The 26,226-nt window shown below is 47.1% G+C and overlaps 1 protein-coding gene across 3 annotated transcripts in view; it reads left to right on the top strand.

The window, feature by feature from the left end:
* The window catches only part of SORBS1 (sorbin and SH3 domain containing 1), a 231,778-nt gene that overhangs the window by 195,855 nt on the left and 9,697 nt on the right, over positions 1-26,226 (top strand). Inside the window, exons 24-29 of one of the 3 annotated variants that reach the window (XM_047073202.1) lie at positions 2,630-2,797; positions 6,822-6,868; positions 10,238-10,352; positions 10,500-10,625; positions 12,306-12,500; positions 14,014-14,787. In XM_047073202.1, coding sequence (XP_046929158.1) covers positions 2,630-2,797; positions 6,822-6,868; positions 10,238-10,352; positions 10,500-10,625; positions 12,306-12,500; positions 14,014-14,787 — 1,425 coding nt within the window. The remainder of the gene's footprint in view (positions 1-2,629; positions 2,798-6,821; positions 6,869-10,237; positions 10,353-10,499; positions 10,626-12,305; positions 12,501-14,013; positions 14,788-26,226) is intronic. The other 2 variants (XM_047073203.1, XM_047073204.1) reach the window with 2 other exon arrangements.

Here is a 26,226-nt window from a genome sequence, read left to right as displayed (position 1 = left end):
TAAAACAATTTGACGAAGTTGCCTTTAACTCAGGAGGAGGAGAGATACCCTAGTAAATGTTGGGAACCCCCCCCCCAAGAAATTCAGGATGCACACATCTTCTCGCAGCTGCTGAAATGTCTGTACTGCAGTGGAATGACTGACAAGGCAGGGAAAGGATTTCGGAAGAGGTAGTTCTGCATATCGGCTAAATGGGCAAAAATTCCAAGCTTCTTTTGTGATAAAGTGGTGTTATAAGGCATGATTTCTGGCCTTTGCATGCCCAGGGGAAAGGGTCCTGTAGATTAAACCATCTCCGATGACCATTTTCCTGTATCAAGTTAAGAAGTGGAAGAATGGCTATGAACCTGGTGGCAGTAGGGGACAGTGTTCACGTGTATACAACTCTGGCCCCTTCCCTATAACGTCTGAAGCCCTTTTCCTATTTTCTGTTTTGCTGAGCGGTTTCAGAGTTAAGGCGGGTTTTCCTTAAGGATTTAAGGTAAGGCTGACCTTGAAGGGGGAGGGGTCCTGGATGATGATAGTCATTGCTGCTGGGACAAAAAGACCATAGTGCTCCCCCTCTCCAGGCATAACACCATATTCATGAAGATATTTACACCTGTCCAGAGGGGAGAAAACAAGGAATCATTTGATGTACAGACTTACAGTGAGTGTCCGTCAGGCCACTGTTTCATTTCTAGTCACTGTCACTGAGATACAAGGGTCCCACCTATGTAAAGTGAAAGAAGGTGACATTCCATTTTATTAGTATAAACACTAGTATCCAACATGGAAAGCTTTGTGAATAGAATCGTGCCTGCCACATGGGCATATTTTACTCGGTCGGTTTACCAGTTGTTATAAGATGCGTTCACAAGGTGACCAGCTTGTTTGCTGAATAAGGCTGGCTCACAAATCCTTAAGAATGTCGTGTCTTTATTCACGGTATTTGCCTTCTGTGGTTAATCTGTGGGAATGATGAATTTGTTGAGGTCAGACTCAAGCACTGGGTTGGGAGCTTTGCTCCATTGCTGTCCACTTTCACTGATTTTATGTAACCGTGGCCCAAGCACCAGGGACGTGGCAGCCTCAAACCTCGGTCCATTACCATTGATACAGAAACAACTCACACTTCCAGCTAATGGAGTGTCAGTCTTGACGTTTTTCTGTGCAAATGCTTTATTCCTAATATTGATGATAGTGGCATTTCTGAAAGTGAGAACATGTCAGTCCTAGAAGGGATATTAGTAGTCCTCTGGCCAAGCCCTTGTTTTAGCCAGGAAAGGACTCCAGTGGGGTAGAGACTTGCCCAAGGTCACGTAGCAAGTTAACTGACACAAGAGGCACAGCTGGAAACCAGGGCTCCAGATTCTTGGGCCGGTCCATTTTTGACAGCACCGGGCTTTGCAAAGCACTTTCTCACGTGTTTTCTCATTTAATCTTTACAACAACTTATCTGAGCACTGGACATCCCACAGCCATTTAATGAGTTGTTACTTGATTATTTGCAGACCCTAGAGAAAAATGGATAAATCAGGCCCACCATCCTTTGGGGCTGGATATCCCTTGAGGCATTTAATTGCCTGCTGGAAGATGACTAATGTCTTATGAAAATGCTAAGAATGACCATTTCTAATTAATGCCTTTCTATAAGGAATGTTAATCCCAGGAATGTGCAACTGGTAGGGAATAAGAAAACACATTAAAATTCTATTCCAGAGAATTTTCAATAGGAAATGAGAACATTTGGTAAAATGCAACATTGTTGAATTATTTGAAAAAGCCTTTAAAAATAGAAATAGATGACCAGTTCCTTAACTGAGGAGAGTGTATTTCTTCTAAACCCAGGTACCCTTATTCTTCATCTTCTATGTTTATATTCTACATCACTCCTTTAAACTCAGCTTCACTTCACCTAATGAAGAACAGTTAAGTAAAAAGTACAGTAAGAAAGTAATTGATGTTGTCTGCCAGTCACATAAATAGCTTTTAGTTCACATGCAAAGGCCTCCTAAAAATTGTGTCCGGAGGAAGCATTGGCCAGCCGATAAGGGGTGCCGTATTTTCTGAAGTGGGCATCTCTACAGAGCATATTAGAATAACAGACTAAGGAAGCACAAAAATGACCTAGTTGTCGTAGGTCCTGCATTGTAAGGGCCCAGATTTGGGTAGCAGGAATCAGCCAGCCCTGGCCCCACCAAGGGAAAACACTGGGAACTCATCACTGCCTAAACGAGGTGAGGCTCGCACTCCCAGCCCCCCACCTCCAGCCCAGCATGCCTGTGAATGCTCCGGGCACCTCCCCCTGGGGGACCTGGGCTTTGTTGCCATGTACTGGGGACAGGAGGCTTTTGGCTGAGCCAGAGGATGGTTTTCCAAGCAGAGTAACTGTCTGGAACTCGTCCTTCCCCCATGTCCCAGTGCTCCCCATGTTTCCCGTGCAGTGCTGTCTCCCTACTACACAGGGCGCGTGGAGTGTGGTTACACCAAGGATGTAGTAGTTGTGGCCATAAAGCCCGTCTGACGCCTGCCCCTCAGAACTTCCTCCCTATTGATCCAGCACCTGTCTCCTCAGTTGTGTCGTTGGCAGTTTTCCAATACCCTGGACCAGATGATTCACTGCCCATTTTATGCAATTTCATGGCAGAAACTTTTAGCAGACCAGAGACGACTTAAGCGTGAGCAAGAAGAGGCCGATATTGCAGCTCGTCGCCACACGGGCGTCATTCCGACGCACCATCAGTTTATCACTAATGAGCGCTTTGGGGACCTCCTCAATATAGACGATACGGCAAAAAGGAAATCTGGGTCAGAGGTCTGTTTTGGTCGCCTCAGTCTGCTGCTTGACCCAAAGCGATGCTTGCCTCCCCTCAGCATCGCCTTCTGTAGGCCAAATTAGTTCTCCAAACGGCATCTGTCATCCTGGCTCCCCCATAGGCTTGCTTTGGCTCTTCTGCGGCTGGTCATGGACATGAGTCCCATTATGTCCTTGCTCTGTATGTTCAAGCATGCCTGGCTGTGGGACCGGGATCCGCTGGCACACCCCCCCCACCCCCCACTGCATGCCTTAGAGCGTCGCCTGCCTTCGTGAACCCAGTCCTCTACATCCTGCATTTTATCATGACACTGTGCTGCCTGTGCATTCTGCCTAGAAACTTTATATTTTAGTGCGTGTGCATTAGTAACTGCAGTGTGGTCAGTTATGAGTCTTCTTTGAAGAGATGGTGTTGTGAAACTTACTACAAAAGTTAGCAAGCGTTGTGTTACTTACGCCATTTACACAGGTCCCGAAATCTCAGAGAATGAAATTGCCGCTCAGTATTAACTGATGAATTCATTGTAAAGGGTGTTTAGCAGTGCTACAGCCTCACTGAAAAACTTTGAAATCCAAAGAGTTTTGCAGTTAGGACAAGCCCACACAGAGTGAGAGAGCCCTCTGAGAGACATTGCGTTTGTTCCCTTAATTTTGACATTTCTCAGCTGAGATTATAGAACTTAATATTACAAAAGGCATAAAGAAAGCATAAACCTTTGAAGTGATTTTATCTGGGCCTTGGCCTCCTGCACTAAGATCAACATGTTGAAATTATTTTTTTTTAATAATTTTTTAATATCTTGTTTATTTTTGAGACAGAGTGCAAGTAGCGGGGGGCGGGGCAGAAGATCCGAAACGGGCTCTGTGCTGACAGCAGAGAGCCCGATATGGAACTCGAACTCACAAACCGTGAGATCATGACCTGAGCCAAAGTCAGGCTCAACCAACTGAGCCACCCAGGCACCCCGACAACATGTTGAAATTCTTATGCTGGCCAAATGCTGTGTCTTGTGTCAGGGTATGTTTTGCCATGTAGCCCTCAGTGGCTCCCTAAGGATTAGCTCCTTTTGGGGAAGTGTGTGTGTCTGGGGCTTGGGAGGCAGGGAACTGGGCGAGTGACACCAAAGCATATATAGTTTTATAATCTTTAGATGTAATAGATTAATATTCACATTTCTGCCTTTTGAGTGACAGAGGCACTGGCTAGTCATCAAATGGTTTTTGTTTTGTTTTTCAAAGAAGTGGAAGGTTTCTGTGACAAAGAAAAGAACCAGAATGAAGGAAGGAGAGCAGGGAAGGGGAAAGGAGGCTCTAAGGTGACGGAGAAAAAGAAAATGTAACAAGGAAGAGGCAGAAGTTGGCAGGAGTCACTCGGACGCCAGGGAGAGACAGCTCCCCAGTATTCCAGCTCCTCAAAACCACCCTGTTCCGAAGGCTCTGGTGACAGATTATCCGCATTCACAGGCCCACCTACTTGCAAGTGATGGAGAGGAGGGGAACCTGGAAGGCACCAGAGGGCTGCATGGTTACAGGTGTAGGTAATACAGGCATGTGAAAATGCAGCTGGGGCAGCACAACCACGGAAAGAAGCAGGCCAACTGCCTAACCCACCCTGCCTCCCTTCCAGAGCAGTGATTGTCAAACTTGAGCGCTCATCAGAATCTCCTAGGGGGCCCATCCGCAAAGGTTCTAATTCTAGGGTGGGCCCCAAGGATTGCATTTCTAACCACTTCCCAGGTGATGCTGATGATGCCAGTTTAGGGACCACGCCCCGAGAATCACTACCCTAGATGTTGACTGACAGACACGGGAAAATAGGGACCAGCAAGTCCCGGGTGCACAGGGCTGTGTAGATGGACATCAGCCCCACTGAGGAGAACCCAAGTGACCACCAATTCTGTGCGAGACCCTGTGCAGAGGCAGAAATAGGACTCAGGCTGTGTCCTTGGGAAGCTGGGAGTGTAGTGGAAGAGGCATCCTCCTGGCAGTTGTGTCTGTTGTAGCAAGTGACAACGTTGTGCAAGCCGAGAGAGGGAGGGATGGATTAGGCCTCAGGGAGACAGAGACAGATAAACAGGGCGATGATGCTCTGTATAGGCAACAATGACTCATGACACGTCTTAGCAGTTAAATGGAATCAGTGTTTCTCAACCTGGAGTAATGTGTGGATTCTGTTGAATGGGCAAAAATTTTTTTTGTTTTCACCAATCCCCAGTATTGGCCTAAGCCAGTTTACAAATTAAGTAGTAAATTGCACACCTGTAGAACTCAATTTAACCAACAGGTGATATCATTTTGCCTGAACTCAGTTGCCACTCAAAGTGTGAATATGGTGCTGTTTGGTATACATTTTTTAAAGTTCACACAGCTCTACAGCTGGCTGTCCTGGGGTAACCACCACGTTTGTTTTTTGTTTTTGTTTTTTAATTGGAATCCCTGAAATTTTTGTCCTTACAGTGTTGGTCATCTGGCCTTCTCTTGTGAACTTGTCATTTATCATTCATTCCACATCTTTCTTATTTGCTTGCAACTATTAAATTGTGCTCTTTGGTCACAGACAGATACAAATTCGGGCACTGAAATTGTGTGGCATTGATTATAAAGTAGTCGTTTAGTTGACCTGTACTATATATGTGAACAGATAGAAACATCGACGTGAAAATGCAAAAGTAAATTCCTGTGGGGAATTCATCACCCCAAAGAAAATTCCTACAAGATCCCAGCTTTGGGGGCCTTCACATAAGGGACATATCACTGAGGGGTTTCGGACCTAACCTTAAGCTTGATGGAGCTTTTATTTTTTTTTTTATTTTTTTTTTTTTAACATTTTTTTTATTTATTTTTGAGACAGGGAGAGACAGAGCATGAACAGGGGAGGGTCAGAGAGAGGGAGACGCAGAATCTGAAACAGGCTCCAGGCTCTGAGCTGTCAGCGCAGAGCCCGACGCGGGGCTCGAACTCACGGACCGTGAGATCGTGACCTGAGCCGAAGTCGGCCGCTTAACCAACTGAGCCACCCAGGTGCCCCTTGATGGAGCTTTTAAATACCATTTTATGTTCCTCACTGAGTCTCCCATTTCCCACCCCCACCCCCACTTTGTCCTCTAATATTGAAGAGGAAGTGTGTGAAATTGGGGAAGACCTTAACTTACCACGTTAGGAATTGAGAGTTGATCTGAGGGACACTTGAGAGGCTCAGCCAACTTCAAAGCAAGGAAGTGACAGACGGAAATATTTGAGAATGTTATTTGTGCTCTTGAGTGACCGTAGATGGAAACGTAAAGAACACAAAGTCAAAGGAAGCTTTGTACGTGTAGGAACTAGAGGTCAGACCTGAACGTGGTTTTGGAGGGAGGGCTGGCGTGACTTAGCGACAGACTTGAGGAACTGGAATCTGAGGAGGACTTCCAGGCCTGGGGGATCCAGAGGGAGAGGAATACCCAAAAGGGAGGGAAGCCTTGGAGAAAGAGAATGAACTCAAGGCTTGCTCTGTCTGGCTTTTGAGGTGATCTCACAGAACATGAGTAATATATGGAGTCAAAGATGACATGAGAGGTGAATCAGGGTTTCATCCACTTGCAAATCATAATTTTAAGTCAGACAAATAGAATATGTCCCCCAAAGATGGAGACAGTAGATAAGGAATGTCTGAGGACTTCTGAGTGGTGTGTGTGTGTGTGTGTGTGTGTGTGTGTGTGTGTGTGTGTGGCTGTTGTTGTTGTTGTTGTTTTTAATAGTCATGGTCAGCTTTGGGGAAACAGCACTTCAGCTATGGGACTTTTCAAAGCATCTCTTCCCCAAATCTGGCCCTCCTTGGGGAGATTCTCATGCATGACATAGTTGATCAAACATTCATCTAATGTTCTACTGAGGTCAGATAAGTGGAATTTGGCCCAGATTTCTACACCAGAATGAACTAGTTAGAGTGAATTTTTCTGCTTTGCTTTCTGGAAACTTCTGAAAATGTGTCCTTTCCATTGTGCATAAATTGTGATTTTAAATTGTGACTGTTTCTTGTGTTTAGATGAGACCTGCCAGAGCCAAATTTGACTTTAAAGCTCAGACCCTAAAGTAAGTACCACCACTTTGTTGTTATTTTTAACTGCCTCTTTGAAACACAGCTCACTTGTAGAGAAGAGATAGAGGAAAAACAGCAATGATTCAAAACAGTAATTTATAGAGTTTACTACGTGCCAAAGACTATTCAAGTTACATATGTTAACTGATTCAGCCCTCACCAGAACCCTCTGGGGTTGGTGCTATTATTACCCCCTTATAGTAATGGAGAAACCAAGAGGCTGTGAGGGTAAGGAACTCGCCCCAGCTGGTCAGTGCTAGAGGCAAGGGATTCAAATCCAGGTAGCCTGGGCTCCTACCACCATATGCATGCCACCCTGCTGCCTCCTATACAGGGATTCAGTTTCCTTGATGAAGCAGAGGCCAAATCTGACCCACTCTTTCTCTGGAAGAACCAGAACCAGTTTCTAGGAAGATAACTTTTTTTCGGTTTTGCTACAACATCTTATGACATTCAAAGCTTATGGGAACCCACAGAAAACCAACATTTCTCTAAGTATGTTCCTCAAAGTGCTAGCTGTGTAAAATATTTCTTGAAAAGAGTATTCCATGCTAGAAATGAATCCGGGAACCACTGCTTCCATATCTCCCATGCCCCTTTCTCCCCAGAGACTTTGCTATTGACGTAGTAATAGCTCTAGAAGGCTTTCAATGAAGAAACCTGATGAGCTCATTTAACCCAGTGTTACCTAAATTCACATGACCAGGAAGCCTTTCTATCTCCATGGAATGAAATTTGGCAAATGCTACTACAGACTGGATTCCACGAGGAACTTACTCAGTTCCTATCTAATTATGGGTTAAAATGGGCCATGAGTTTCTGCTGGTGGCAATACCAGCAGCCATCCCATCGTCCTGCTGATAGAGGCCCCACGTCTCCATCCTCGGTGATGAGAGGGAGAGTTCTCCATCACTGGACGCTGGGAAATGCCATGCAGAGCCCACACAACCCTAATTCTGATCTTCTCCTAACACTAAACGTGACCAGGCCACAGTTCCCGGACCTACGTACGAATCTGCTGTGTTGGGTTTGCTTGTAATTACTCTAGTCCTTTAGCTTATCGGCTCATGAGAAGTGGCAGCCTAGTGTGCTGGGAAGATGGGCTCTAGAGTCAGGAAGCCCCATGCGTGAGTCATGACTGTGCCACTTACTGTCTCTGTGACCATGAACAGGGTCACCAAGCTCCACCTCAAATTTCTTCATTTATAAAATGGGCATAAAAATGCCACTCTGGCGGGGCAGCTGAGGCAATGCTTATAAAACATTTTGCAGAATGTAGCAAAAGTCAGCATCTCCCCTGCCCCTTCTTTTTAACCAGAGAGAAGATAACAGAGGTATATAAATTGATTTTTAGTTTAATCAAGCAATACCTTTTCCCCTTTTTTCTTTGAATTGAGTGAGACCCACATAATCTTTGAATGGTATTGTGATGATTATATTTGTGTAGATTTCATTAAAATGTCTTAGAACAATTTTGTCCTCAGAGCGACCTTGTCAGAAGAGAGGAAGAGGGCTGATGGAGACAGAATTGTCACTATTTACCAGTATTGCTAATGCTGGAGAGAGGGCTCCTTCCTCCTGACTCGGTGCTATTATCACACCAAGTTCACTCCTAGAACAGTTAACAAAACTTTTTTTTCTTTTTAATTTACATCCAAATTAGTTAGCATATATTGCACCAATGATTTCAGGAGTAGATTCCTTAGTGCCCCTTACCCATTTAGCCCATCCCCCCTCCCACAGCCCCTGCAGGAGTTGTTCTCCCTGGAGAACCCTCAGTTTGTTCTCCATATTTATGAGTCTCTTCTGTTTTGTGCCCCTCCCTGTTTTTATATGATTTTTGTTTCCCTTCCCTTATGTTCATCTGTTTTGTCTCTTAAAGTCCTCATATGAGTGAAGTCATACAAAACTTTTTTTTAAAAGAGTAAATGACAGGGGCCACCTGGGTGTCTCAGTCGGTTAAGCATCCGACTTTGGCTCAGGTCATGATCTCACAGTTCGTGAGTTCAAACCCCGCATCAGGCTCGCTGCTGTCAACACAGAGTCTGCTTCGGATCCTCTGTTGCCCTCTCTCTCTGCCTCTCTGCCTCTCTCTCTCTCTCTCTCTCTCTCAAAAACAAACATTAAAAAAATAAAAAAAAATAGAAGAGCAAGTGACATATCCATTGACTTGAGTCTTCTAAACATCTTTAATCACTGGGTTCTACTTTTCTCCACAGTATGTTACTTGAAAAAGTGTTCTGTAGGAGTGCTCAACTCAACGAAGTTAAACAGGTTTCTTACCCATGGGACTTCTCTGAGCCTCTACTGTACTAATACATGTGGTGACACTCTGGAAAAGATCTGAAGTATATCATATTACTGTTTCTCAAGCCTTGTTACCACCAGACCTTGCCATGTGGTTCTTTGGGACATGGGCATGTGGTCCCCAATGCAGGAAGGATGGCAGCCCCAAGCACCCCATGGTACATCACCTTTGGCCATGACTGCAGACCTCTCAGCCCTCCGCAAGCTATCCTCCTCCTTGTTTACCAGTGGGGCCGTCTCCAGCTGCAAATCACTTAGGGAGGCCAAGCAGGGGGCATAGAGATCTCCAGCAGGAGTGGATATGCTGAGCGTGTCGCACATCCATGTGTCCATGATTGGGGAGTGAAGAGAGGAGGGAATTCAGAGCACTGGCGAGGAGAGCTATAGCAAAAAATTGGCCAAAGACATTCTTTCTTACGGAGACAAATGCCCCAGGTCCCCTTCATGGGCCTCCTCAGGATTAGAATCTTGTCTACCAGTGTGAGACCCACAAAGTCTGCCTTGTTCCTGCATTCAGCACACTGCTGACTTTGTGTAAAGTCTTCCAGATGTGCCCTCGTTGTTGAGCCAGCACCCGTCGCATAACCGTGGGACTTCCTGGCACACTGCAGAGTAGGCACCCCCCCCTTCAAACTGCAGTCAGAGACTTTCTTCCCACGCTGTTGGTTTGATGCAAATGGAAAAAGATCGAAGTCCTTTTTTTTCTTAATTCAAAAAACCTTTCAGGGTACCTGGCAGGTTCAGTCGGTAGAGCATGCAACTCTTGATCTCGGAGTTATGAGTTCCAGCCTCATGTTGCGGGTAGAGATTTACTTAAAAATAAAATCTTAAAAAAAAAAAAAAAAGTTTACATCCGTCCCACAGAAAACTGGAAAGACGCCAAAAGAGATGTAATTTCCCGAAGAGTGGGGTTCTCACTTCCAAATATGGAGCCCCCTCTTCTATCATCTGTCCCCTTTGACCTCACTCGAAGTCTCCTTTTGCTAAAAACTGGAGTGTCTTCATCTTCCACATTTTGAAACATCTGCTAAAATGCCATGACCCTCTGTCGACAGGGAGCTTCCTCTGCAGAAGGGGGACATTGTTTACATCTATAAGCAGATTGATCAGAACTGGTACGAAGGAGAGCATCACGGCCGGGTGGGGATCTTCCCGCGCACCTACATCGAGGTACTGTAGCTTCTCTTTCCGGGGAAGAGCCCCGTCGTGCCCAAACCACCACTTACTTACCAAGACCTTGTGTTTTGTTTCCTCCCTTCCTCTCCTCCCCCTCCTTTCTGCTCTTTTCCTTCTTCTCTGCCTCTCTCCCTTTCTCAGCTTCTTCCTCCTGCTGAGAAGGCACAGCCCAAGAAGTTGGCACCAGTGCAGGTTTTGGAATACGGAGAAGCCATTGCTAAGTTCAACTTTAATGGTGATACACAAGTAGAAATGTCCTTCAGAAAGGTAGGCGCCCTCTCCTCTCGGCTCTGGGGCTCTGTTGGATGGCCGGGTTTTGGTGGGGAAGTGGCGTCACAGCCAAATATAGCCTGGTGGTGCCATCGCTATGCCTAGGAGATGTGCCCCATCAAGGATTGCATTAAAGGCAACTGGAGAATTTTCTGAGGTGAGGAATTTAAAAAATAAACCCCAGTCTCTGTCACGGGTTAATTACATTAAGTTCATTGACTAACGGCAGTATTTCTGGAATCTTAGACCTCTTCAATCAATATTTATTGAGCACCGAATGACATGGTAAGTGTTGGTGACTAGGTTTCACACTATATTAACATCGCCCTCGTAGAGAAGAGCAAGTCCTTTGACACCAAGAGAAGTTTGAAATACTTTGAAGCCAAAAGTTAACAGGTTATCAGCCGTGCAACTTTTGGGGAGTTAAAGAATCTTTCCAAGCTGCCATTTGCTCATATGTAGAATGAAGATAGAAGGGCCTCTTCTGTAGCTGTTTTAAAAGGCTCTGTGAAGCCCCCAGAGTGGCACACAGCAGCTGGTCAGTGCTCAATGAATAGGAGATGGCGGGGTTCTCCTCACTGCCCTCGAGGAGCTCGGCGTGCTCATTTTCAGACAAGTAAGCTATGCATGGATGCCGTCTTTCCCAAGGATCAGATGCTCTCTTCACGTGTCAGAACTCTCTGGACTGCTACAGTTACTAGTGACTGATTTTATTGAGTATAGAGGGAAATCAACACACGCCTTAGAAAAAGATGAACTAAGGGTGCCTGAATGTCTCTGTCACTGAAGCGTCTGATTCTTGGTCTCAGCTCAGGTCTTAATCCCATACTTGTGAGTTCAAGCCCCGCATTGGGCTCTGGGCTGGGCTTCAAGTGTACTTAAAAAATAAAACAAACAAACAAACAAAGCAGTAACAACAAAAGAGATGAGCTGCCTTATGGAAAAGAGAGGCACTAGAAGCACCCTAAATGCCCAATATGGGGGAACCAGTAATTAGGTCGTCATATGTGTGTACAACAGGATAGCCTGCAGTGGGCCCTTCAGCTGCTGCTGCAAAACCATTAAAAATGTAGCATTATATTCCTTGAGAAAGGAGGTTTACTGTATGTAGAAGGTTGGAAAAGGGAAATACAGCGCAGACTCCATTTTTGTAACAACAGCAAAAAATATGTGCAAGTCTAATTCACATGCATGGAATTAAATCTCTGAAATACATCATCTATCAAAATATGAACAGTGGTTTTCCCTGAGTGATCATTTTATGGGCAACAATTATGTTCTGCTTAATGTTTGTGTTTTAACTTTTCTATAATGATACAGGGGAAATTAAAGTTATAAAAAGGAAGGAAAAAGATAACCCTCCAAAACCTTTGCCTTAGAGAAAGTTGGGCATCGATTTTGTGTTAAATGAGGCAAAAGCCATACGTTTGGCTATTCGCTTGGGGGAATGAATCTGAAATATTTCAAGACCGAGCTTGACTTCCCAGCCTCCAGGTAGCTCTCCTGCTGTTAAGCATCCCCATCTCGATGATCCTGGTTTCGTCCGGGTCTAGCAAGGAAGGTTTCTCTGAACAAAGTCTGTGATAACTGATGAAGCATGGCCCAGGGTGCAGGCGGGGGCCTCAGGCATGCCAAGGCATGCTGGGACAAGGACCCTTGCCTCGCCGTGTCTTACAGGGTGAGAGGATTGCACTGCTCCGACAGGTGGACGAGAACTGGTACGAAGGGAGGATCCCAGGGACGTCCCGGCAAGGCATCTTCCCCATCACCTATGTGGACGTGATCAAGCGGCCACTGGTGAAAAACCCCGTGGATTACATCGACCTGCCTTTCTCCTCCTCCCCAAGTCGTAGTGCCACCGCGAGCCCGCAGGTACCTAAGCCTCTCGTCACTGGTTTTCACACTCATGACAGATACAGTGCCGATGGCACACAGCCTCCCGGGGTGGTTCTTCCACGCTGTGATTAAGAACCGTGTGCAGTAATGCAGAGAACACACACCAGGGTTTGTTTCCGTGCATACAAATGACATTTTTCAAGAACTTGGAAGGAGCACGCTTATTTGGGGGAAAAGAAAGAGCTTAAGGTGATTGCCCTGAGAGTAAGATGATTGGGGCAAGAGACATAAGAGTCTTTATCAGTTGGCCCAAAACTCTGTATGGGAGCATCCTACCCTGGGTGAAGCTGGCTGTCTGGGGACCACCAGTGTCCCATACATACCATGACCCAGCATGCTTCTCTTCATCATCTTACTGGCCAAGGCTGGCCTGCAGAAGACAAAGATTCAAAGAGAGAATTGCATGTTCTCATCCTCAGACATAAAGACTAGATCCAGAGTATTCTTTGCAAGCAAGAACCAGGCTGGGAAAGGAACATATAGCATTGCTACACTGGGCTGAAAGGAAGTAGGTTTATAGGCGTAATAAGATGTTTGCATCCCTAAACGTTATGAACAAACTTGTTTTAAAAAACATGAAGTGTTCCAAATCCATCCCTACTTTCCCAAAGCCAAGAAAGAATGAGGGCCTTGGGTTCAGAAGAGGCAAGGTAGAGTGACTTCCTGTGGAGGACACTGACCACACCACCGTGGTCAGTTGTAAGGAGGGTGGCAGAGGCGTGACTGGACCCGGGATGACAATTGGATGGTGCCTCTTTTCTGTCATCCTCTCATTATTTCCTCCTCTTCCATCTGCCCGTCACTGACCCCAGGGATGGTTCTTGGCAGAAAGAATGAGACGGGCTGACCCAGGGCTTTCTGCACAACGAGATCCATATCCTGAGATCTCGTGGAGAGAGGGTGTGGGGTTGGCACAGGCCATTCTGCTTTGTGATAATACGAGGAGCTCGGCGAGATTTTTCACTGGGGTGTAGCCAAGCACGACTATAGAACGAGACAACTCCACTACTCATCCTCCTCTCTGGAAGGCTCTTTGCTGAGAACTCTGGAGAGAATAAAAGCCCAAAGAAGTGGCAGGGCACCTTTTTTGCCCTTTGTGGTGTTGTGGGTCAGTTGTAGAAGGGGTGGGGTGGTGCGGGGTGGGGTGGGAAGCTTCGAATGTGTCCCTTTGAAAGTCTGACTCTGCAAACCGGGCCAGCACCATCTGTAAGTGCCCTGACAGGCCCCTTTCTCCCACGTCCATACCACTCGCTTCACCTCTCCTCCACTACCTGCACACACCATGCACACACACGCGTGCACCCACATTCTGCTTTCTCTCCAGTCGCACCAAACGATTTCATTGGGGGGACACCAGAGTGTCCTCATCCTCTCCATTTCATTCCTCTTTTGTATATCCCTTGTGATTGTTTTCCTTTCTTCTTTATGCTGACACTTGTACCTTTTGCTTCTTTCCTTTGTTTCTCCTCTCTCTCCTTTTCTTTTCAAGTCCCCCGGTCACAGCCAACTCCTCATGCCGGCCCCCTCATCTCTGCCCCATCCCCACCGAGCCCTGTCCCCTGAGATGCACGCCGTCACCTCTGAATGGATTTCGCTGACTGTAGGGGTCCCAGGCAGGCGGTCTCTGGCCCTGACCCCACCTTTGCCTCCTCTGCCGGAGACTTCTATCTACAACACTGACCACCTCACCTCGTGGGCAAGGCCCGGGCCCTCCCTGTCTCTCAGCCTGCCCCGTTCGAGCTGGGCAGATCGTTCCACCCCACGCTCCCTGACGTCCCCACTGGCCCTGCCTCCCCCCCACAAAGCCTCCTCCCTGGTGCCCGGTGCCCCGGCCTCCCTGCACATCAACGGGGACAGTGGTATCCACGTGCCACCCTCAGGTGTCCGCCCGGAAAGCTTCTCACGGCCGCTGCCGGGGAGCTCTGATAGGGTCATCTCCGAGCTCAGCGACGCCTTTAGCAGCCAGGGTAAGCGGCAGCTGAGGCGAGAAGAGCGTGGACAGTGTGAGAGGAGAGCAGAGCGGGAGGCAGGTGACAGATGCCCTGGAGCACCCAAGATCTCTAAGAAGAGCTGCTTGCGACCTTCAGACGTGGTCAGGTGCCTGAGCGCGGAACAGAGACTCTCAGATCTCCACGTCCCCGAGGAGAGCCGGCCCAGCAAGCCCCTGGGTAGCCCTTTTCCGGGAAGGGAGGCTGAGCAGACAGAGCCGCGTAGAGGTGGCGAGCAGGCTGAGAGGAGGGCTGCTGGGAGTGCTGTGAGCCAGGTAGGCCTGCAGCATGACCGTGTGTGCCTTGGCGTCTCAGGTGCAAGGGGGGCTGGACGTCTCACCCGCGGCCCAATGGATGCCGGTGAGAGCCCTGTGCTTGCCTTGGGAGCAAAAATATTACCCAGGAGGGAACGCAGGGGTCGTCGACTAAGGTGTCAGGCTGGGGACAGTTGGAGGCGAAGGACGGTCTGCACTCTGGCCTCTTGAGGTGACTTAGAAGTTGCTCCCATCTTGGGCGCCTCTGGGCCCGGTGCAAAAGCCCGTGAGAAGGAAGACCTTCCTCACGCCCCTTCAGGCCTTGGAGACTTTCCTCGATTTGCTCTAACACAGCTGAGAACACCAGGCTTCAGTTTGGCTCCGTGTGGTTTGGTTTTGTGTGAGACGCACTTTGTTTCCATAACCCATGGCGCTCTGCCAGTGCTCAGCTGCGTCAGGTCTGCGTCCTGTCTCGTGTTTGTGTGGGAGCACAGGGCTTTTGTGTCCTGGTGCACCAGTGCGTTTTGGTTCTGGGGACCAGAGCAGGGGCCCTGGGAGGCAGATATAGGGTCCTTGAACGGACACACCAGGTTTTTATGGGATTGGCCCAGTTTCTCTCTGGGTCAGCTGCAAAGATTTCAAGAACCACAGTGGCCTTAGGGTGTTTGAGGGCTGAAAAATGGGAGGGTGGGGCTGGGGGTAAACTTGGCAATTAGAGCATGATTCTAGTTTTGGCTATGCTGTTCAATACCCCAGAAGTCAAAGACTTTGGACAACTTCTCCAAAGTAGCTGGGGTTGAATGCCCATTCACCTCTTACCGTCTATGCCTGGGAGTCCCTTGCCCTCTCTGAGCCTCACCTATAAAATGGAGATGATGCTCTACCTCCTAGTGTGGCTGAGAGGGCACTTCATAAAGTAATGAGTGTGAAGTGCCAAGTGCATGGGGTGGGAACAGAATGCGGTCAGCTATCCATTTTGGGTGGTCTAGAGCTGCTTCTAGAATTGAGAACATTCTAGAATGCCTTTAGTATCAGATGGAATTCTTAAGTCCCATTTATTATTTACCATGTACAGTGCCCACAGTAGACCATGCTTGATCCTCAGACCCGCCACCCTAGTTTTTCTCTAAAGTTTCATTTATTCACTCAACAAATATTTATTCGAGACCTGTAGACACCATCCTGTACTAGGGCAGGGTTCAGGGGTCAGTGCCTTCCTGCTCTGGAGGAACCCGTGTTCCAGTGAGATTGGCAGACACAGCCGCATCATGACCGCAGTAACAGAGGTAGGCTCAGAGGCCACAGGAGGACAGAGGCCTGAGACACAGACCAGGCCAGACCTCCAGCTCCAGTCTGATGGTTAGGAGTGGAAGATCTTGCCACGGGAAGAGCAGTGTGGAATAGTGATGAATAATCAGGCTTAGCCTCTCGCCAGCGAGCCACTGTTTTCTCATGTGCAAAGCAGGAGCGAAAGTAGTCCCTCCCTCATAGGGTAGTTGTAAGGATTAGATGAGGTAAGTGAGGTGCCTGGTATGTGGGAAAGCTCCATAAAGTAGATTGCTTTTCCACCTCTGAGCATGGGGCCCAGGGAAAATAGCAATACCCGGGGAAGGCCTTGCCTGGTAGAGCAGGGGCTCCTGGAATGTGTGTTCTAGGAGGGAGAAAAAGGGTGTGTCCTGTTAAGGAAAGAATAGTTGGTTAGGGAGAGATAGTGAAGGGACTAGTTGGGAAAGAATTTAATGTCTCTGACATGGTAACAATTCTGTAAACGTTCTAAGTCAGCCCACAGTGCCTAGAGACCTCGTTGTTGTCAGCCTGAGTCACCAGCACAGCCCAGTTCCAGGACTCAGCGCGTCCAGGAAGTGCACGTAGTGCCGGGGCTCTGGGTGAGTTTAGGGATGCATACTTCCCACTTCCTAATGGAGGATGGGAGTTGGGGGTGGTAGCTGGCAACATGGAAAGACAGGCCTGTTGAAAATTGGTTTTCCTTTCTTGGTGGGCCTCCAGACCCCAAGTGTACCACTTCCTGTCCCCTCCCTTCCTCCTGCTCTTCCAGGGCCAGCCCCTTCCCCACGGGTGTGCACAGCCCCGGGCCCTGGCCTTGTTCCCTCTGAGAGTTGGAGGAGTTGTGTGAAAAGGGCCCCTGCCCACACACCTCCCACCCAACCCCTGTGCTTTCCCCTCATATGACTGGGACCCGGAGCCAGCCACTCGGGAAAGGGGGACCTGCAGAAGCTCCCTGCCCCTTGAGGCCCTCTTTGCATGACAGAGCTAAAGATGGAAAGGACTTCAGGGACAACTGTCCTTTGGTGGCCTGCCAGCTTGCTGTGGCCTCAGGCTGTGTCACTTATTGGGATAAATGCATTGCAGGCCAGTGTGTGCGATCAGGAAAATTGTCAGTCGCTGTTCTCCTTGGGGAACCGAACCAAAAGTTCACTTTTATTATAGTTGTTAGGAAGCTTGGTTGAGTATGTGGCCAATAAGTGAGGGGGTTTAGCTGAGTAACTTAAGTGAAAAGACATTCCGAAATGCTATGATCATTTATTCTTTCACTCAAGTATCTAGGATGTTCCAGGCACTTTGCTAATGCTGCAGGAAACAGAGAGGGATAACCGTCATCAAGTGCTTCCCGTTGCTCTCAGGAAAGTGTCCTCCTTCACAGGCTTTCAAGGCCTCATGTGATCTGGCCATTTAGACAGCAAGCCAGCTTCACCTTCCAAAACCTTCCTGCTTGTTTGTGTGGATAATTCCCACCTGTCCTTCACTTCTCCACTTAGATGTTACTTCTTCCAGGAAATCTTTCCTAACAACTTCTCCCAGCCCCTGTAAAACTGGATTAAGTGCTCTGACTTTCTGCTTCCATAGCCCCTGCACCAGACTTTAGGGGGCACTTCTCAGCTCTGTTGTATTCTTACCTTTGCTTGTCTGTGTCACCATTAGAGTGTTAGCGCCCTAAGGTCAGGGATCATGGTTCCTGATATGTGGAAGGCATTCAATAAATATTTGTTGAGTGAAAGAAAAGATTAACAAGTGACTGACTCCAGTGAAAGGAATGTAGGATCTCCATTGGTGGGGGATAAGACATGTTCACAAATAATTATGATGCAGACAGGAAAGGAGAGTCAAGTAGTTCACCCTGAAAATTCAAGATGAGGAGAAATAGTAAGCAACTGGAGAGGGAAGGTGCCAGTCTGATAGACTTTGTAAGAAATGTGGCATTTCATCTGGGGCTTAAAACACAGGGAGGTTTATAATAGGCAAACAGCAAGAGGGTGTCATTCAAGGCAAGCAGATAGCCCAGCCAAGACCCACAGGTGGGAACGTGAACAGGGGTATGGAGCTTTGGGAGCTTTGGGTGAGGCTTAGTGTGTCCACAGGTACATAGAAGGGGGTTCTGGGGAAGGGGCCGGGAGCAGAGCTTGGAGGGGCTCCTGTATAGCACGTAGGTTTTCATCCGCACCTCCTAACACTGTGTCCGGTCCCCTTCCTCACCGTGACGTGCCCCTTGTGAATCAGTTGTCAGACTTCCCTGTTTGGTGCTAAGTCCCTGCATTGCTGCTTCCTTCCCCTGAGTCACCTGTCCAGCCCCACCCCTGCTGCCCCCCAGCCGTGCGGATGTGTGAACACTTGTGTAAGGTTTGGCTTTTCACTCCTTTGTAGACTCCCAAGCTGAAATCACATTGAGTCAGTTGCTCGTTATTAGGTGTGTGTTCTCTGGACAGCGGAAGGTGTGGATGAAGTGCGGGGGGTGTTTAGGAGAGCCCCAATCTAGAAAGGAGAGCGCTGTGTCGAAAGTCGGGATCCCCGGGCTCTGGGCCAGCTCTGCTGTTGGCCTGCTGTGTGTCTTTGGATGAATCACTTCCCTTCTCTGGGAGCTTCCTTATCCATAAACAAAAGATTTAGACAAGAGAACTGAAGTTGTTTTTGGCACTGATATTCTATGATTAGCTAAAACTCCTGTATAAATGAAAGGGAAAAAAAGAACAAATCCAAAATTTTAAGGAGGGAGTTTATTATAGACCTGCAGATGTTCACAACTGAAAAATGAAAAGGTTTTCCCTTTGGCGGTGGTGGGGGGGGGGGGGCAGACAATGACATAGATACAAAGAAAATGCCCAAGAGTTCAGAATCATCAACCAAATTCTTGGATTTTATCGGGCATCATTTTGGCCAAGGAGGTTTGGGGTGATCAAGACAGTGAAAGAGAAGAGCATCTTGGAAATCTGTCATTAGCATCGTCAAATATTTATTGAGCCTTCCCAAGATAGAGACGCTGTTTGCTGACTGGCATCCAGCTGTGGTTTTTAAGAGTTCCCACAATTGGTGTGAGAGATCCTCATAGAATTTCTGAATTAAAAAGAACCTTTACAGATCATCTACTCCAGTGACTCTTAACCTTTTCTGGGTCACAGAACCTTTGAGAATCTGAGGTCAGCTGAGGACTCTGGGACAGTAGTTTGGGGACGAGGGGAGTGAGCACACACAGTTTTGCATCAAGTTTCAGGAGATCCACACCTGAGTCGTCCGAAGGCTCCCTGGGAGTCCGTGCCCCCCCCGCCCCCCACCCAGGCTAAGAGCCCCCCGTCTGTTCTCCTTTTATGATGAGATGAGAAAACTGAGGGCTGAGAAAAGTGACAAAGTTTCTGTGATATTTGTTTGGGTCCCAAAGAGAAGGAAGCCAGTCAACAGTAAAAGCATTCAGGAAAGCCGTGTGGATCCTCAAAGCATCTGAGAAGCACAGGAACAGCCTTGGAGAAAGGAGAGGAGAGAGAGCTACTCAGCTGATGGCAGAAAGATGCTTTGGCGGATTCCCTCGGAATCCATGGAAGCTAGCTGCATTCCCAGAAAGATCAGAACAAAGACCTAGGCCTGCTCTGAGCATGGAAATTAGAAATAGAAGGGAAAGCATGTAATGCAATTTACGAGAACAAAAAGGAAATAAAAAGTGGTAAGATACCCAACTAAAATTGGAAACATTTTCCTTTTACTCACTCAGAAGGGAAATCTCTAAATATGTACAGAGGGTTTTTAACAATTTACAGGAAGGGGAGAGGCATTGGCCACAGTTATAAAAATAATCAGGTGTTATCTCAACACCTGAAGGTAGGGAACTAAGACCCAAAGTTGAAGAGTCCACCCCTAAAAAGGTGTTAGGAGAGATGGTAGGTATCCATAGCAACCCTCATGCCTGTGTAGCTACACAGTACCTCCCGAGGTACCTCCTCAAGGAGTACCTCCTTGATCACTGACCTCTCCAGCTATTCTGATGTGTCCCTCAGGCAGAGCACAAGTGCAGAGAATCAGGGTGTCGTAGAATGCACAGGACTTGGTGTCTGAGAGACCGGGGTTCACGTCCTGGTTCCTCAGTTACCAACTCAGGCATGTTGGGTCTTAGTTTTGTAAGATGAGGTAAATGTTGACCGCCTTGTTAAGAGTATGAAATGAGATAGCATGGAGATGATCACGCCCCGCACAGAGCATGTCACTGCGACTCAATAAATACCTGTTGGATGAAACCAGGCCACAGGGAAAAGGAACAAAAGTTTGCTTTATCCTCCTTCTCCCATTCCACCTAAGAGAGGAAAATGGAGGTGGGGGAAGAGAAGAAGGTAGAAAATGGAAGAATCCTTCTACTTTGTGTGAACAAACCCAGAGTTTAGAAAATTGAGAATTTGCACTCTAACTTAGCTTCTCCCTGCTGTCTCATACCTGGAGTATGAAGGCATCCTCTTGGAAAGCTTTTGATTTCTTCATCTTCGGACACACATTTGCTATTACTCCTCAGATCACTTTAGGAGAGAAACAGACCACATTACAGACCATGAGGACAAGGCTGAGTGTTTGGGTTTAGTGTTGTAATCAAATCCAGATTACAACGAAGTAATGTGTTCTCTGTGGAGTAGTCTGCAAGAGGGTTGTGTTTAGGTGGTAAATAGTTGAACTGGTTGATTGTAATTTGTTTTATGTTTAAGCTGGGGTATTTTTCTTTTCTTTTTTTATTTTTTTTTAATATTTATTTTTGAGAGAGAGGCAGAGCATGAGCAGGGGAGGGGCAGAGAGAGAGGGAAACACAGAAACAGAAGCAGGCTCCAGGCTCTGAGCTGTCAGCACAGAGCCTGACACAGGGCTCGAACTCATGAACGGTCAGATCATGACCTGAGCCAAAGTCCAACACTCAACCAACTGAGCCACCCAGGCACCCCTAAGCTGGGATATTTTTCTTAATAAACTCAAGGAGAACTTGGTGGGGTCCCATTTTGAGGGTCCTATGGGGGTTTTCTAGAGCTGAAAACCAGAAGCCCAAAGCATTCAGGCCTCTGACACCTCAGGCCCAGGTTGCCTGTGGTGTTCTGGGGGCTGCAAATCTTCTGCTGTCCAGGGCAACCCCTCACCTCCCATGCTGCCAGAAGGAAGCTCTCCATGTACATCTGGAGGCTGCAGTCACAAGCCCTCCACCCAGTCCTCAGTGGGCCTTGAGTGGGGTGCATCTGTTCTTAAGGCAGGTCAGCCCTGCCCAGCCCTGGTTCTCAATTCACAGGATGCATGTACTCTTATGTTAGAAACTTAGAGCCAAGAAGAATGTTTATGTAAATCACGTCCAATCCTCTTATTTTACTAAGAACTTGAAATTCAAAGACACTAAGCGTTTTGCTCAAAAGATAGCAAGTTATTGTCATAGCCTGGAACCCAGATTTCCTCATACCCAGTCAGGTCTCCTCCTGGGAGGCCAGTGTGGGTCACCAGAAAGAGAGGTGGGGTGGGATCTGGGCAGGTGAGAAGATAGGTGTGTGTGGTGAATTGAGGAATGCCGTCTCTGAGCCACCCCAGGGGTATTAGGAGGGCAGCAGGGGCCTGAGATGCTTCCAGGGGGGTAAGGCCACACTGAGGTTGAGTTCCTTACTCTCGTTCACATCTCCAGGACTTTCTGCTGTTCTGTACCCTGCGGACAGTTTATTTGGGGCTTCAGGGCTTGGGCACATACCCAAAGCTGGAAGAGAATGCTTGCTAACTCCCGTGTTAGTGCCAGGTGTTCTGTGGATCCAGAGGGATTAATAGCCCCAGGGAGGCCAGGGTCAGATTCCTGGGGCACTTCTGTGCACTGCAGATAGAAGGGAAACAGAGCACAGGTCCATGCAGGATTGCTCACTCTGGGAGAATAAAGTGAGCCCTCCAGACCAAGGCAAGGGGCAGTGTGTGAGTACGTGTGCAAATATGGAAGAAAAGCAGTTTCTGGATCAGTAACTAACTCCTGCTTACTGATGGGGGTGTGGGGAATGCCTCTGTGTGTGTGTGTGTGTGTGTGTGTGTGTGTGTGTGTGTGTGTGTGTGTCTATTGGGCTGATGGCTGTTTTTCTAAATGTGAAAAACTGGGGCGCATCTCCAAGAGTCTGAAATGTACTTGGCGTAAGATAATACTCCCTTTATTCTTAACCCCGGATGAGGTCCTTGTTAGAACTTTGTCTACTTTTAGGCTTAAATAAGTAGGGGGAGGGTGCAGAGCAGCACTGCCCAGGAGACATATAACATGAGTCATGTATGTAATTTAAACTTTTCTGGTAGTACAATGGAATGAATGAAATTAATTTGAACAATATCTTTTATTTAACCCAACATATCTAAAATAGTAATAAACTACTGATAAAATTACTAATTGATAGAATAGTATATAATCAATATAGTAATTATGAATGATAATAGTTTGCATTCTATATTTTGTGCTAAGTTTTTGAAATCCAGTATTTCAAAAGTGTAAGTATTTTTACACTTAACAGCACATTTCATACTGGCCACATCTCAAGTGTTATGGGCTATCATAGTGGACAGCATAGGTTCAGAGAAAGAGATACATAAAGCTGTATACAGTTAGAAAATGGGGCCAGGGAAAGAAAAATCTATACCTAAAGGAAAAAAATCTGAGGGTCAACAGCCTTCAAAGTAAAGGACAAATCCCTACAATGAATATCAGTGGTCTCTACTGCCCCTGAGGATTCACATGCCACACGACACCCCCCAGAAAAATGGTTTACATCTCAACTACCTGAAATGTTTGATTTAAATATAAGGAATCCATTTCAACCAGGGAGAAATTGAATCTTAGCTAATAGGATAAATGTTTATCTTGCCTTTGTCCCTCATCCCACACACTATGAGTAAGGAACCAAACTGTCCTTACCTCTCGGGGACAACTTCAGTTTGTACTAGATGTTAACTTTGTCTCAATGCGAAGGCTATGATGATGATTATCCTCTGATTTGGATACGACCTGAGACCAAGGAAGGTATTAGCTATGTCAATATCCATCCAGTACTGTGGATCCTTGAGTTAATGACTGGACCATATCAATTACCGTACCCTGTACCTTTTACATGCAGAGAAAGTATTCAGGAAGAGACAGGACAGTGCCTACTTTCACAAAGGGCAGAAGCTGGGTGTTGGTTGCTATCATCATAGACATCCCAACATGGCTCGAGAGGAGGTGGTGAATGTCAGACACCGAGGACTCAGTCCTCAGTGGCTTTGCCACATTGTGCAAACCTTCACACTTCCCTGAGCCTTAAAATGTCCTTTTCCACCCTCTCCAAGTCAAAGGGTTAGTATAAAAGTAAGATGAGGTGATGGACCTCCATGTGCTTTTAAAGCTTTTGTTTGTTTTTAAGTGCTTTACAAAAAAAAAAAAGGGCTAATAAAATATCAGGTTCTTTTTACTGTATGTGATTCACCAAGCCTCTCTTAAGCACCAAATATTTGCTTGACGATCAGTGCCCGTCCCTCATTTGAGATTAAGTTGATTGTAAGATGCTACAGGGCTTCTGTAAGCTGTGGACATCACGTGAAGAGATTGTCCACATCCTCTCTTTGTTCTCCATTTGACCTGAGGTCATTAGGCCACCAGCTGAAGTCTGGGTTTTTATGACAACTTTTATTTTCATGAGGTGTGACCCAGACTGATCAGTCTTGCCACACTGTAGCCAAAGAACTTCAGTGAAGGATAATTAAGGTCCTCTTCAGCCTTGCTCCCCAAAGTTTATCTGTGGGCCAGCATCGTGGGCATCGCCAGTAGACAGACAGAGTCTCAGGATGCACCCCAGACGTGTCAAGTCAGAGTCTGCGTTTTAACAGGATTCCCAGGTGATACCGGCATATGCTAGAGGTTGAGAAGCAGCGCCCAACAGCATCCCATCGAGTGGCAGCCTTGGCTTCCGTGTCCTCTGGGATAGGCAGCTTCCCTCTGTCAAAATCTGCCCATGGGTGTCACCTAGTCACCCAGAATACACTTCATTCTTCTGACACCTGAAAACCCACGTAACAAGGGCTTGGAAATGTCATTACTTTCCTTTGTTACACAAAAGCCTTGATCCAGAGGCTGGATGGGTAGTAAGTGGAGCCACACAAGGTCACCTGGCAAAGGTCTGTCTGTGGGTCCTGAGACATGGGAGAAGGAACGTGAAAAGGCCCCTGGCAGTTCTGTCTCTTCCTTTACTCCTGTCAGAGTCCAAGGTTTAAAAGATGGCAGTTTCGAAGAAGTTAGAGAACTTGAATTGGTTTTCCAGAAGGACAGGAGTATAGAAATGATGTCTGGAGTAGAAGTTGGTCCTGCAAGACACGCTAGAGAATGAGGCCATTTACAGTGGAGATGAGCAGGAGGGGGCGGTGTGGTGGCGTGCCCGGGGCAGCCCGGCAGCTCGACTTCTCGCTCACTGTGGGACGTTGGGGCGTGCGCTGACCACCCTGAGCGTCAGCTTCCTGGCTTTTAAAAGCAAACAAGATGACAAAACCTGTTCTGCCTATCTCCAGGGTTTCTGTGGGACTCATGGAAAGTAGTGTCAGTGAGCACTCTTAATAACATGGGAAATGGTCCAAGGATGAAAGAGAAGGTCCAGTAGATGAATCCAGAACACAAGTCAACCACTAATTCACTGTGTGACCTCAAGGGAGGCCCTGGGCCTCTCTGAATCAAGTGAGCCATATGTAAAAGATCTCTGAGTGCCCTTCGAGAAGGCCCTGGAGCTGCTGTGGCTCATTGCTATTAGCGCACATTACCAGGAGCATTTCTCCAAGAAAGATGGCTTTTCAAATATTTATTTAGGGAAAGTTCTGAGAGTTTGGAATTGAATGCTTTCTAGGGGAAATGATTCCAAACACTCTTCCTGGCCTATACTTTGGGAGACCCATTTACAAAAACGGGTCTGCTTGGCCATCATTGCACCTGTGTTTCCATGTCAGCATGTGGTACCTGAGCTGGTGAGTGAAGAGCGATGGTTTCATTTCTACAGCTGTGTCAGGACACACAGTCCTATTTCTGGAAGCAGGCCCTGCCCTGTGAGATATCTGAACTCATCTCATACCTGACTGGAGTGTGTCATGTGCAGACTTTTCCAGGGGAACAGTCTTGTTTGAGACTTCAGATACTCCCGGGGAGTTTTTCAGAAGCATTTCTCTCTGTTTTCATAAGTACCCCAATATGGCATACCTGTTAGTTTAATGAGCCTCCTTTGCCAGAGGAGGCTTCTAGTCAACGGCTTTCGGCACAGCAGCCCTTCCATAGATGCCTGCCAGCTGAGAGCAAAAGGACCAATGTGTGTTTTTATGGAAGGTCATAACTGTTCCATAAGACAGCCCTTCTGTGTCTCTTTCCTGCCCATCTGGGGACCCTGTGTTGTCGATGCTCACCTCACTGCACTCATGCTCCGAACTTCCCATTCCGTTGCCTGGATGCTTGCTTCTAACTCTGTACATTGCATTTCCTCCTGTGCACCCACCGTGTTGTCATGGAAACTCGAGCGCCATAGGCCACGAGTATCCGGTGTCATCGAGTGTGATGGTGTGGTACGTGTATTTGCTCACACTTTTATTTTGAATCCGTTCCAATGTGACATCTGCTAAAATGTCTCCCTTATAATTTGCTTGGTGATCACAGCCTTCTCATCATTCATTGAGAGCAGGACCTGATCTCACAGAATCTGAAAAGAGCTATGTGGTAAGATGCCTGTTGAATAAGAACTGTAGCTTTTCTAAAGAGAATCCTTACTGACTTCTAGAGTCTCAACTGGAGTAATGCCTGGCTAACTCACAGAGCCATGATTTACATGGCTATTGTCCTAGAGGGAAATATTAGGCCACCCCCTTCCCTCTCAGAAAGCAGAGGTATTTCGAGACCTTATTTGTACTCTGCCTCCATGTGGGATTAAGTTAATGGTTAGTGCATGATCGGGAATACATACTTGCATTTCTATCTTGAAGTTATTCACTAATTACAGGCTTTTATGCTGCTGCCTTTGGTTTTTTTTAATAGTCATACTAAATCCCAAATTCTTCTGTATCTTACCTGTTTTTTCCATGCTTACGCCTGGATCCCTCCTGCACTTCACTACTGGAATATCTATTTTTTTAACCTGGATCTTCAACTCTGTTGTTTCCCTGGACTTATGTGCTTCGTCTGGAATGTTACATCTCTTCCTC

The sequence above is a fragment of the Lynx rufus genome, unplaced genomic scaffold, assembly GCF_022079265.1.
Source record: "Lynx rufus isolate CCGP_SWC_20201006 ecotype Redwood Valley unplaced genomic scaffold, mLynRuf1.p SCAF_11, whole genome shotgun sequence".
Classification (NCBI taxonomy): domain Eukaryota; kingdom Metazoa; phylum Chordata; class Mammalia; order Carnivora; family Felidae; genus Lynx; species Lynx rufus.
This window is presented reverse-complemented; position numbering and strand designations above follow the sequence as displayed.